At 41.0% G+C, this 14714-nt stretch overlaps 1 protein-coding gene across 1 annotated transcript in view; it reads right to left on the reverse strand.

Annotated features, from left to right (window-relative positions):
- Positions 1 to 14714, reverse strand: part of PLRG1 (pleiotropic regulator 1) — a 51393-nt gene that overhangs the window by 6789 nt on the left and 29890 nt on the right. Inside the window, exons 10-14 of the mRNA XM_018557930.1 lie at positions 12329 to 12430; positions 12108 to 12210; positions 3587 to 3695; positions 1291 to 1430; positions 972 to 1165 (exon numbers count right to left, since the gene is read on the reverse strand). Coding sequence (XP_018413432.1) covers positions 972 to 1165; positions 1291 to 1430; positions 3587 to 3695; positions 12108 to 12210; positions 12329 to 12430 — 648 coding nt within the window. The remainder of the gene's footprint in view (positions 1 to 971; positions 1166 to 1290; positions 1431 to 3586; positions 3696 to 12107; positions 12211 to 12328; positions 12431 to 14714) is intronic.

Below are 14714 nucleotides of genomic sequence, written 5' to 3' on the forward strand. Positions count from 1 at the left end.
TATGTGTTATTAATGATCCAGTGCACATCAAGATGCTTCAACCTGGCGAGTGTGCTGGGAAATGTTTGCATTTGTATTGTGTAAAGCCCTTCCATGTGCACCTTACTTGTTATGAATTGGTGAGTGTGTTTGCCATTTATTTTGCTTGTTGGATTTGGTGTGGGGACACACTGGGGGCTCTAGCTGCCATTGTGACGTGCTGGGCTTCTGGTGTGTCCCTGTGCCTTTAAGGTGGAACGGGCTGCCTCCTGGTGAACCTGCACCCAATTCATCCTTTGTTATATATGCTCCAAGAAGGAGACTCTCATAGATTAGAGTTAGAACCACACTACACAGAGGCTGCCAAGGCAGTGTGGCTTTCACGTATTTTGCAAAAGTTGTGCAACTAAAACCTCTGTTTTTTTTAACCCTAATAGCTAGATGTAGTTTTTTTTTTGCAGGCTGGTTGGTCAGTGTGCTGGGAAATTTTTGCTTTTGTATGGTGTAAAGCCCTTCCATGTGCACCTTACTCATTTTTAACTAGATATGAATTGATGAGTGCATTTGCCATTTGTTTCACTTGTTAGATTGCAGTGCATCACAGGAGAGTTTGGAGCTGTGGCTACTTTACAACACACACAGGGACCATGGGGAACAAAAGTAGCCACCCTCCAGAAGGAAGGACAGTGTCAGCATGAATTCAGAGATGATTTGAGGATCTACAGCTAAATGATACACAAATAAGTTACATTTGTGTTAATAGTTCAGGGTACTTGAATGCATTCTTAGGATTTAACTCCTGAATTTAGTGTCACTTTAAAGTGACTGTCACCTAAATAAATAAAGCGGCTAGCAGGTATAACATTCAGACTGCAAGCTGGATGTGAACCGACAACAAAATGATTCCATCTCCATCTTTTGATTGAAGTGAAAAAAAACCCCCAAAAAACAAAAAGTTTAGCCAATTATCTTCCAACAAGATGAATACATACCGCAGTGTCATCCTCTCTGTAGACTTTAATAGTTTTGTCAGCTTCGGCAGTGATCAATCGGCCCTCTGACTGGTCAAATGTACATGCAAATATACCAGATTCACTGTCTAGAGAGCCTGGCTGGACAGCAGCGTGAATTCTTTGGAAATTATAACCCGTCCTCCAGTCCCATAAGTGCATTGTTCCATTATCAGCTGCAGGGCAGAAAAGAGAGGTGTCAGACAGAAACCACACCTAGCTCAGTCAATGAGAGCTAAAAGTAATTCTCTAAAGGGAAGTAATTTTCTCTAAAGGGAAATCAGCAGAAACAGTTTCTTACCTCCTGACACCAGCACACCATCAGAGTTCACAGCCAAAGTGTTGATTATAGCATTGTGGCCAGAAAGGTTTTGGATGAAGTTTCCATCAGGGAATTTCCACTGTTTAATATTATCCGGTGACCCAGATGCAAATGTGTACCTAGAATAAAAGCCAAGACGGTGAGGCATGCAAACGTAACAGATAATTTTGGAATTGACTGTGCGGCACAAAACAGAGTTGTGCTGACTTTAGCGACAAGCTGAGAACTGCAGCAGTGGCACTTATTGTATCATGTAGCTTGACTCTGTGCACGTAAAGCTATTTTAGGCTTCTCTGAAGGCCAGTTGTTGGGATACTGCAGAAAAAAAAAAAGTTTCAATAAAGAAAACTATTTCTGATCTTTCAGCTCTCTTTCTTCTGCTTTTCAGCCTTTCCGTCAGACTTCATTACAGATGAAGAAAAAAAATGTCATTGACTACCAATTACTGGATTCTCTGAACCACTGGTGTAACGGAGAAATATAACCTGAACCTGCCCAAAAATATCCATATAATGGATAAATATGGCAAATTAGACTTATTAGCGGAGCTGAGACTGGGATGATGCTTTAGGAATCATTTCAGATCTTAATACCAGGCTTGTTATTATGAGCATGGAAAAAGTACATGACAATATTTGTTTCCGATACCATGCTAAATGTTTACATGCTTGCAATCAACAATAGAAGCTTATATTTTTGCATTGCACAACATAAACATTAAATATAAATACAAACAAACAGTAAACTCCCAGTTATCCGGCACTCACTGGGATCGGTAGGTGCTAGATAAATGTAGTTTCTGGTTGCTTGAGAGTTATTAGTAACTCTCAAACAATGGGGAGCAATAGCCAGCCTGCTATTGCAATTTGAAATAGCCAATAGCAGGCTAGCTATTGAAACCCTGTCCACTGAGCAGAGGTGTGGACCTGCGAAACCTCTCTCTCTCAGATCCGCTCCTCTGCTCAGTGGATGGGTCCAATAGTCAGCCTGCTATTAGCTAGTGCAATTTGAAATAGCCAATATCAGGCTGACTATTGCTCCCCATTGTTTACATTCTGCTGCTAACTTCGGAATCTAGCTGTCTAGAATTCCGTTAGCAACTAAATAAACATAGACACCCTTAAAAAGATGGGGAGAAGCTGCAGTACATCAAGTTAAAAAAAATAATGATATGGAAAGAAAAAAAAAAAAAGCAGCTACACAAGTGGATCTCCTATGGAGAATTGAAAAACCCAGAGGGTTTAATGTCAATTTAAAACTTATTTTGGATGATAAATCTTACACTCATTTGGAACATGCGGGGATGCACGTTTGATGTGTTTGAACAGAATTTACTTGTTAACAAAAAGTACGGTCATTGTGGTAGATGCACCGAAAAACTTATGTCAAACAGTGGAAACACATGCTCTGCTTTTGCCATGAATTTACAATGCGTTGCAATGACGGCAATAGAACAAAAAGTCAGAAGAAAAAAAATCTGAAGTTTACTGAAAACTAGGGCTGCAACAACTAATCGCCATAATCGATTATAATCGATTATTGAAAAAGTTGTCAACTTTTTCAATAATCGATTAATCGGCTTCCGATCAGTTGGCCCTGTTCACAGCTCCACACGCTGTGCGCCGCACCTCCTCCCCACCTCATAAGAGAATACAAGGTTTCAACGTCTGCATTATTTTCTAGTGCACATCCCACATGCCTATGTTCACAAGCCAGAAGGATGCACATTTAATCATGTGTAGATAAAGTTGACATATTACTGTCACCTGGACTGAGAAAGGAGGAGCAGTGAGATCATTGAGGCAATCTTCGGGTTATGTGCATCTGAAAAGATAGATGCCATTTAGTGTGCTTCAGTTTCAATCTGTAATTTTTTTACGCAAACTGTCTTTGTAAGACGCTGTTATGATTGGGGGGAAATTTATCAAAACTGGAGCAGACAAAATCTGGAGCAGTTGCCCATGGCAACCAATCAGCTCCTCTTCTTTCTTCAATTTTAAGTGGCCATACACCTGCCAATTATCGTACGAGAATCGCAGGAAATCCCGCGATCGTACGATAATCGGCAGGTGTATGGAAGGCGTGCGACCAGTTCTACTGTACGGTCGCTGGTCTTTCGAGCAGGCTCGAAAAACCCGCTGAGAATCGTACGATTGTCGGCGGGTTTGTGGCCTGCTCGTAAGACAAATGCCGCACGGGCCGGGTAAGACAAATGACGGGCCGGGCCGCATTCTGAAGTAGATCATAAAATCAGATATTGACTTAATATACTCACTGCCGTGGATGCAATACAACAGCTCTGACGGACTTCTTATGGTTTGTCAATGTGACACGAGTCTTTCCAGCCACCATATCCCAAAGCCGAATGGTGGTATCGTGGCTTCCTGAAAAGACAAAAAAACGGATTATAAAAGCAATAAGGAGAAATGTAAAAACAAAAACCAAGAAAAATGTCAGCTTAAAAAGTGGTCTCACGCCCTTAAAAAGGGAACTGGTAAAGTCAGAAGTATAGGAGTATAAGTGTGTGCATGCATTTGCTAACCTTTTCCAAAAAAATACTAGTCGCATTCACATGTACATTCATTTAGGTCAACAAATGGCTACCACAGTGAGTAATGAGTGCTCCTGGAAGAACACCCATCAGATAATTGGATACTCATGACAAAATGATCAATAGATTTACAGACACAAACATTTATATGCAAATATTTAGTAATAGTCAAAATTGGCAACAGCCTCTCACTTTTCCTTACTGGTCTTTTTATATGGTAGGCAACATCATTGATCAATAGGAAGACGGTACGTAGAAGGAACAGAGCTAAACTTGACCCTTTACTGAAAAAGGTAAAAACTGCAGGTAATGTCACCAGCCTAGATGACGCATGATTTCACTAAATTTAACCTCTACTTATGCATGTTGTTTAAAATATGCAGGTTTACCTAAGAAAAAGAAATTTAAAAAAAATCAATCAACCCCCTATCCTCCCAGCCTGCAGCAATATCTGAAATGCAAACAATCAGATTTAGGAAAATGGTCTGGAAACTGCACTTGAAGCTCCAAAACAGCCTGTGATGGCTATTAAGGTGCTCAGCCATAAATGAACTGGCATTTAATTCATTTCAGAAAAGCCCCAGGCAATGAACTTCAAGCTTAAAAGATCCAGCACCTTCATGCATAAAGGAATACGTTTGCGTGTAAACCTTGATTAGATCCAGATAAAACTAGCAGTCTAACTGATGAGGGCAGTGGAAAAAGCAATAACGATGTGGAAAGTTAGATAACCTATGGCTGCCAAATTTCAGTTTACCATAAAGTGATCAGTGAAAGGTAGAATCTGGTTGCTATGGGTTGCTGGGCCTGGAACGTCACTGTTCTTCACTATTTCGTATTGAATAAACCCAAAGGATTAAAAGTAGCTGGATTGTTTGCATGACAGACATGATCACATAATGGGGGGCAAATGAAATGCTGCAAAAAGGATTTAAAAAAAAAGAAAAGAAAAGAAAACCCTCTTAAAGAAAGGCTTATTCTAAGTAATGATAAGACTGAGTACTCCAACAAACCTGTCCTGATACCAGGAGTTACAAATATGTACAGCAGATGTACAGCAGCTGATGTTAACAAAGACTAATATGACATGCCAGCAAACTGGGTCTGCAGTTATAAAGCACAACGGTTAACAATCAGCAAACTTCACACAGTAACACCTTCACAGGTGCCCTGCACCAGAAACTACAGAAGGATTTTACGCACTTCCATCTTTCCATGCAAAAAAGCCATTAGCCTGGATTAACATTCTCTTCTACAATAGTACAGAACGTAGCTATTTCTTCAATGGTTTCCACTTATTCAGTACAGATATTAGTTAAGAAGCAGCTAAATTCTCGTAGGGCTGCCACAACTAATCGATTAAAATGATAATAGTTGGCAACTATACTCATTATCGGTTAGTTGGTGGGGGAGGGAAGGAGAGAGAAGTTTAATGAAACCAAATAGATTAGTTGAAAAAATTGGGCAACTAATTGATTATGAAAAAAATCGTTAGCTGCTGCCCTAAAATTCTGCTACAACCAATGGCAATCTTTTGTAACTCTAACCTTGAAAGACTCTACTTAGCATCAGTCCTCAATCCCATTAAAAACTCTACTTTTCTTAGTGCATTTCCACTTATGCAGCTAAATTGGTATAACACCTACTTTATATTTGTTGTATGTTCTCATTCACATTGCATATGTTACTATGCACTGCCAAATCAAGAAAGCCACACACTTTAATATTTCATTGGACCACCTCCTTTAGCTTTGATTGCGACACGCACTGGTCGTGGCATTATTTCGATAAGCTTGTGCAATGTCACATTTATTTCTATCCAGAGTTGCATAAATTTTTTAACAAAATCTTGTAGTGATGATGGGAGACCCAGACCACTCCATAGCACCTTCTCCAGCACATCCCACATATTCTTAATGGGGTTAAGGTTTGGGCTCTTTGGTGGCCAATCCATGCGTGAAAATGATGTCTCATGCTCTCTGAACCGCCCTCACAATTTGAGCCCGTTGAATCCTGGCATTGTCATCTTGGAATATGCCCGTGTCATCTTGGAAGAAAAAAATTAATTGATGAAAAAAATCTGGTCAGTCAATATACTCAGGAAGGTAGCTGACAGCTCATTTTGTGGGCAAAAATGTTGCTGAATCTAGACCTGACCAACTGAAGCAACACCAGATCATAACACTGCCCCCACAGGCTTGTACGGTAGCCTCTAGGCATGATGGGTGCATCACTTCATCTGCCTCTTACCCTGATACGCCCATCAATCTGGACTCATTAGACCACATGACCTTTTTCCATTGCTCCAGAGTCCAATCTTTATGCTCCCTAGCAATTAGCTTCACTGATGAGTAGTTTTCTTTTCAGCCGTTTAGTTCCAATCCCTGGAGTTGTTTTCACATTGTGTGTGTGGAAATGCTTTTACTTTCAATATTAAACAGAACCATGAGTTCTACCGTTTTTTGATTTGATTTCACCAAATTTTTAACCCCTTTGTGACTGACGACGTACAGTGTACGTCGCCAGCATCGGGGCTGTTTAAACAGACTGTTTAAACTCGTAGAGCCAACTGTCTGCTTTACAACAGAAGCGATTCTGGCGACTTACCTGTCACCAGATCGCTTCTGTGTCCCGAAGAAGGGGCCGCCCCCGCCGTGCTTCCCGGGCTCCGTAGCCTCTCCTACGGGCCCGGGACCGCCGTCCTTGGTGTCTGCGGGGAGCTGGGGAGGAGGTCGACGAACTTCCGCTCATCGCTCCCCTCCCTGTTCTATGGGACCGGGAGCGATGCAGATTGCATCACTTCCGGTTCCTGGGCTGTCAGTTCTGGGCTCCTGCAGAATTTCTAGTGTAAAGGTGACACTGGTGGTCTTTTGGACCCCCAGCATCACCTTAAAGAGTACCCGTCACCACCATCTGCTATCACATGGGGGGGGCTTGTAAGCCCCCCTATGTGATAGCAGTCAAAGTAAAGTTAAAAAAAAAACAAAAAAAAACAGTTTTTTAACCACTTTAAGACCAGGTGTTTAGACCCCCTTCCTGGCCAGGCCATTTTTCAGTATTCAGCGCTGCGATATTTTGACTGACGTTTATTCCGTCATGCAACGATGTACTGACCGGCCATTTCCCGCTTGCGCGCGCCTGGTGGCGTGTCTGAGCGGACGTCTAGAGACGCCCGCTCAGATCGAGAGAGCTCCTGGCCGGCCGTTTTTTTACTACGGCCGGCCCGGAGGCAGTTAAATTAAAATAAATCTAATAATAATTTTAAAAAAATGTAAAGTCTCCAGCCCCCGCGTCGCCACGTAAACACGCGTTGGGTGCGCCTACGTATGAAAACGACGAACGCGCTACACATGCTGGGTATCGCCGCGCACGCAGGAGTGAGAGCAATAATTCTAGGGCCAGTATTTTGGGGTATCTCTAAATTAATGACCTGTGGGGACTTTTAAAGCGTCTATGGACTTTTTGGGGTACTGCAGTTATTCGCCGTTTCACGGACGCACGCAATTTGTAAACTGGGCATGTTGGGTATCTTCTTACTCGTTGTAACCTCATCTTTTATATTCATTAAAATAATGGGTATTTTATTGTGTTCTGGGGCATTTAATTAAATTTGTCACTAAATGTTGGGGTTTAATAAAGAGTTGCGCTAATATTGCGATACATACAAATTTGCAACTACCACCATTTTATTCTATAGGGTCTTGGCATTCAGAAAATATATAATGTTTGGGGGTTTTAAGTAATTTTCAGGCCTAAAATGTGGAATATAACATGGGTGCAAAAAATGGAAAAAAGGCCTCAGTCATGAAGGGGTTAAGTAATCTCCGATCATGTTCATTCAAGATTTGTTTCCGACCACATTTCTCCCTCAAAGATGATGGCTCACCACTATCTTTAATAATGGGTTGGATAGTTCTTAACACAGTTAAATCTCTTGTTGCCCGATGAAACATATTAATCACTGCAGTAATTATAAAATAGAAGGCTCTTACCTATTTGCTTTCCAAAATCCAGGTGACTTTTTTTTGGCCAGGCAGTGTATCTTAAATGTTTTAAAGATCCTATTTCTATGTTTGATGAAAGAAACCATAACTAAACCTGTTTGGCGGCAGTGACAAACAGGTCGAAGAAAAAAAAAAATCTCAATAGATAATCAATTTCATAAAAGGTTGATAGGAACTTGGGTGCCAAAATGTCGGCCGCCGAAAACGGCACTTTGGGCAAAATGCAGAAAGTGCCATCTTTCGGCCGAAATTGTGGTGCATCCATAGTTTCTCTCCTCCCCGCTGTGCACTGCTGTCTCTCCTCTGACACAGAGCAGCGTCAAGCGTAGAGGAGAGAAACTGTCAGGAGGCCAAGCGGAGCGGGGAAGAGAGCGCTGTGAGCGTTTCACAGGAGGACCTCTCTCCCCACACTGTGCCGCCCAGCCTCCTGTAAAAGATCAGGAGAGTGGTGTGTGGGTGGAGACAGCAGTCATCTGTCACAGGAGACCGAGCCAGCGTTGAGAGGGAGAAGTCAGCTGTCAAACGAGACCAAACTCTCCTCCCTGCACCGCCGGCTCAGCATCTTGCGAGAGCCGATCCAGGATGGAGAGCGGTATACAAACATTCAGTGATTGCTGAATGTTTGTAAATAATGGGACATAGTAGGAGTTACTATGTACCAGTTATGAATGAATAGGAAATTATCTACGTCACTTCCTATTCATTCATGATTGTGGACATAGTAACTCATACTATATCCACAAGTTATGAACACTCAGTACAGTATAGAGCAGGGGCGCCCACTATTTTTCGTCTGGAGATCTACTTTTCAAATGACAAGCTCATTGAGATCTACCAACGAAAAAACACCTGCATTCAGGGAGGAGATTGAGGACTGTGTGTCCTCAATCTCCTTTTCTATTGTAAAAGGGAAATATCAGGGGTCTTTTTAGACCCCTGATATTTCCCAAGAGCCCCCAGCAGTAAATGAAAAATATTTTATACATATAAATAAAATATAAAAAACTTTAACGTTTAGGGAAAAAAAAATTAAAAAAGAAAACTTTAAAAAAAGGTTAGAATTTTTTTCTTTTTTTTTGGTGTGACATTTTTACATTTTAGGTTTTGGTCTCAAAATTTCATTTCGGTACACCTCTAATAGGCACTGACCACCACATAACGTTTTGTGGGTCACTGTCGCTTCTTCAGATATCACATCCCACGCACGCTTTGATCTCGCCACTGAGTGTACTGCATGTCAGCTGCTAGTTGGTGTTCAATAAATATAAAACAAATATAAATAAATATCAACCATTTATGAAATTGATGGTCTGCTGAGATATTTTCCTGCCTCTGCCACCAAACTTTTATTTTTCTTAGTTTCATCACTTCATAGTTACGCTCTACAGGACTGGATTTTGGCCTATCTAGGACAGCCGAAAGAAATCACCTCTCTCTAATGGCTTGTAGGGAGACCAATGCATTCTTCAAATGTGCTTTTCTTAAGCTGTGTACAGCACTACTGTGGTCTTCCCAGTCTCACCAGTTTTTACTTTCTTCACTCTTTATTTCCCTCACTGTACTTATGGTCATCACAGGAACTACTACACTACAAGGGCACCTCTCTACCTTTTTTCCCCTCTATGAGTTTCATATGACCGACGTGTAAAGAAAAGTCCTTCTATTGTTTTTGTTTTTAAATTTACAAATAAATATGCATATGGAAGGAAACCTATATACTGCTTCGCAATGATTGGGCTTACTGCTCAATCTCACAACGCAAGTGTATGGAGTCTATTTATATAGTAGTGGTACTGCACATTTAAAACAACAAAACAAAAAAAACAAAAACAGTGCACAACTTTACAAAATGTTCTTTGGAAGCTTTGGAACTGATAAAGTTTTGTTGAATACATTGAATACGAATATTAAACATGTATAAACCAGTAAAATGAACCTATATCTATAATGAAATAAATTGGCTATCATCTAATAAAATTTATGCTATAGTATGTCTTTGTTCCAACAACTTCCACCAAAAACATACGGAGGACCTTCCAGATAAAAATAAATTTACTTCCGACTAGTGCACATGCCTTCTGCAGAGAGCAAAATGTCTGGGGAACTTGTAGAGACAAAAGCAGTCACAGACAGGGACTATTGAATGTGTCTGATTGATCTTAGCTTCGACTCCTAGAAAGTGCTCAGTACAGTACAGGCTGTTCCAGCTCGGCTTCTACCATGTGTGACTCTTCCCTCTCAAGCCAGCTTCAAACAGGTTTCATTTAACCCCTTATGAACAGGTTTTGTTCATACTGGTTAGACTTTCCCATAATGAGATTAGCCTATAACTCGCATATTAGATCTAACCTAGCTATCAGCAAAGTTGACTGTAGTCACTATAAAAGATTTCCAATTAGTGCTATTGTGTCTGTAACGTGAGTAATGTTAAAGTGAACCATACAGTAAAAAAGTATGGACCCCTATTACATATGACTCAGAATTTCAAACAATGTTATCAGCCTTTCCAGCTATCTGCTGTAAAATATAAAACACCTCCCCCTATGTATTGGAAATGAGGAGCGAAACCTAGGGTGACAACACTGCTACTGAAATTAATTTTATACCATTTTTTGGGGACAGATGGAGCTTTCTTTTGATGGTATTTAATCACCACTGGGGGTTTTTATTTTTTACTTTAAGGAAAAATTACTGAAAATGTTGACAAAATATATTTTTTACATTATGTTATGAAACATTTATTATTTCCCAAATTTTTTGTAAAATATAAAAGACGGGGTCACGTTGGGTAAATAGACACCAAACATGTCAATCCTTACAATTGCGCGCACCCGCGAAATCGCAAAAAAACTACCAAACCCAAAATTGACCATAGGCGACACTTTAGAAGCTTTTACCGCTCATCAGTTTAGTGTTATCAGTGATTGATAGCCCTAGAATTATTGCTCTCACTGCGACATTCGCAGCGATATGTAACATGTGCGGCGTAATGGGCGCAATCGTCATTTTTGCACGTATGCGCACCCGACATGTTTGCATGCGTGTATGTATGGGTGGGGGCTTTAAAACAAATTTTTTTTTAAATTCTTTGTCATGTGTGAATTTTTTTTTTTTTTGCAACCCTCAATGTGATAGCCAAGAGTATGTGACAGGTCCTCTTTATGGAGACATCAGGGGTCTCCAAGACCCCTAATGTCACCTAGGGACCCCTAGAGAAGCTGATGAAGCAGATCTCTGCTTTATCAGCTTCTGAAGCTGGAGAGTGATCCAAGAATGCGGAAGTGATGTAATATACATCCCTTTGGCATTCTGACACCGGAGATGGGATCGAGGGAGATAGTGTACCAATCTCCCTATGATCACCTGTCAGAGAGCCACCTTGCTGGTCCCGGGCTCACACCGGGCACAGTGGAGCTTGGGACCAGCGGGAGGTGGGCCCGCACAGACCGGGACATTATACAAGCGTTCCGCCAGCTCTATAGCCGGCGGATCACTTGTATGTAAAACAGGCATCGCTGCCTGTTTTTACATTTGGGCAGTTTCCCGCTCGCGCGTGCTGAATCTGACGGCCGGTCATATCCAGGAAGCTCCCGGCCAGCAAAGAAATCACCTTGAAATAGTGGCACTGCCTAAGCACTACTCCAAAAAAAAAAATATCACTTTTTGTCTTGAATTCCTCCAGAGAAATAGCAGTGGACTTCCTGGCATGAGATTGTGCCTCGAACTCCTGTGACTACATCATTATAGTTGTATATCTGAAGTGCGAAAGGCACGGCTTCTTCAGACCGCGGTCACACAAAATTTGGAGGGAGATTTGGTTACTGTCATCACTGCGCTGCATGCTGGAGAAGATTCAGTACATGAGGACCTGCACTGCATGAATCACCTGGATTCTAATTCATTCATTCTGCAGGTCTGCTCTTCATACTGCTCTCATGTTGCTTCTTGATTGTTCCCCCACAAATTATCAGTTTAAGATAGGGGAAACCCTGATGTGAGGAAGCAATGGCCTGCTACTTGACCAAAATGGCTGCCTACACACAGAAATGCAGTGCAGAGCAAGGCACAGTAAATCAGAAATGGATAAAAAATTATCTGCAAGGGGCCCACAGGCAATCCTGGTAACTAGTCCTTTGTACTCTGGTCGCTATTGGTGCTTGAACTCTGACCCTTCAGAGCACCCGTATAACTCCAATAAGAATCTTCTGTAATCCATGTAAAGGCTTTTTGCTATGACTTACCTGTGATGATCTGTGGTTCTGCAGCCTGACACCTTACAGTTGCTACAGCATTTGTGTGTCCAATAAGGGTGTGAACCCCAGCTTTTGTTCTTATGTCCCAGATCTGTTGGGAACAGGAAGAAAGACAAGTTGACACTTTTGCATCAATTGGCTATAAAAGGCATATCTGTAGTAACCTCAAAGTTTCCACTTAGTACAAAAGACAGATATCATTTACTTACACGGGTTGTGGAGTCTCGGCTACAAGTCACAAGCACATCAATGGTGGGATGCAAATCTAAACCATACACTGCACTGAGGTGACCGTGGTAATGTCTTATGACCTGATATAAACAAAACACAATACAGGTTATATACAAAAAGCACTTCATTGCGAAGAAATGTAGAGTAAATTGGGTTTAAATAAATGGAAGCAGACTTTCAAATGACAAAAAACAAAACAAAGGGCACAGCAGGCATTTCCACAGTGACTTATCATACTTCACAAGTGGAGGGGAAATTATCTCTAATTTAAAAAAAACATTAGCACTATGTTATCATTATATTCCCTTAACATTCATTGCACATGCATCTTCCTGGTGCACACTTTAAATTGCAGTGATTGATACACCTGCAGTGAAAGTTTGGTGAATGTCAAATTCCCGGGTTTATAAATATGTCCCTTAAAGTCTGAGGTTTTACTCGCAATAGAGATTAAAGCCATACTCCAGGCAAAATGATCATTTACACACTGAACTGGGTGTGTAAAATATCATTAAAAAGCTGGGTGTTACTATATGTGCTGAGGGCTCCTGCAAAATTTAAACATCTGATCTTGCAGCATGCCTCCCGCCCACACACAACGCCCACCTTCCAGGCACTGAAGAGAGGGAGAGATGCGACCTGAGCTGTACAGCGCTCCAGTCACATAAACCAGCCCCTCTTCACTATTATCCATTCAGACAATGTCTAGTACAAGACATTCAGTGATTAGAGGAGGAGAGATGAGGTTACATCCCTGTCCCCTCCTCTACTTCTCCAATCACAGAATGTCTGAGCGTCCTGTGTAGGGGACAGCATGCTGCAAGGTAAGATTTTTTTACACTTTGCAGCAGCCCTCCACACATGGCAGCTTTTAAAAAATAATATAAAACACCCAGTACAGGTGTAAATTACCATTTTGCTTTAAAGCAGACCTTGTTCCTGATAAGGTCTGCTTTTTAAATGTTACCCCCTCCACTTTGCTGGAAACAAATGAGGTAATACACTTATCTTTCCCACCGAATTCTGTCCATGGCACCCAAAAGAGAGTGAGGTCATCTCTTTCAGAGAGAAAAAAGATGCTGGAAGTAACCGACAATGATCATCTAGAACCAGCAATGTATATCAGTGAAATACTCAGCAAAAAGACAGAAAACTAACAGACCCAGTGGTACTATTTTAGAGAAAACAAAATGACTCATTATAGTATTGTAACAAAATAATTAGGGCTGTGCAAATTAACGACGAATTTCACGATTAATCGTTAATCTTTTTGATCGATTAATTTTTTTAAAAAACTTTCTGCATGAGTGCCAGCCAAGGCATTGGCCTATACACATACAGCAGAGCAATGAAGTCATAAAATGAACTAGGATCACACTAATCCAGCACGTTATTAATCTGAGTTGCCCCACTCAAGCGGCGGCTATATTGAGTGGGGCACGTGAGATTAATAACGTGGTGGATTAGTGTGATCCTAGTTCACGAAAATTTTAATCATTACCAGCCCTAAAAATGGAGTTTAACTGCGCAATTTTATCTACAGATGGACATTTTCCCAACCATCATCGTCACCTTTTGTAAACACTACTGCAAAACGGTCCTGTGGTGATATCTTATGCTTGCCTTTACTATCTCCATACTGAGAGAAGCCACAGATTCAAGAACAGCTACGCTGGGAGTCTCATTACATGACAGCTAAAAGTGCTACACTTTTATGAAATCACTATACATTCACATGTATAGTCTGGCAGACTCCTCCAGCCCAAAATGTTATTCAATGCTGCCTGTGCCCCATAGACTTGAGTGGGGCTAGCATCTCTAGTGTATGGGTAAGGCTACATTCACACCAGGTAAGAGTAGATAGTTTAAAAAGCGTTTCTAATCACACATATATGTAGCTAATGATTTCCAAATGGATCTATGCGCACATTGCATTTAGATGCTTTTATCTGCGTTTAGAAAAAAATAGAAGTCAGATGCATCTAACAGCTAAATGCACCATGTAAATGCATGAAACACATGTAAACATGATCTGATGCTAGGATTTGGTACCAGATGCATCCAAACGCATATCCATGTAAACCCACATCATTCAACACATCTAGAAGCATAAACACAGCGTTGAGCCTGACAATTTTTTCTCTGCATATAGAGCACAAAAATGCAAGTGGAAGTTTACCCAACTATCCTTTTTTTATCATTTTATGCTTTTATACCATTCAATTTAGTACACTGTATCAGTACTTAAATACATTCATGTCGGTAACAAGGAGAAATTTCTAGCAACACTGCTAAAGATATTCTAAATGTTAAGCTTAATCCATAACGAAAGGCATCCTTAGCATAAATCATTGTTTATAGATA

The sequence above is a fragment of the Nanorana parkeri genome, unplaced genomic scaffold (assembly GCF_000935625.1).
Source record: "Nanorana parkeri isolate BGI_ZX_2015 unplaced genomic scaffold, ASM93562v1 scaffold311, whole genome shotgun sequence".
NCBI lineage: Eukaryota > Metazoa > Chordata > Amphibia > Anura > Dicroglossidae > Nanorana > Nanorana parkeri.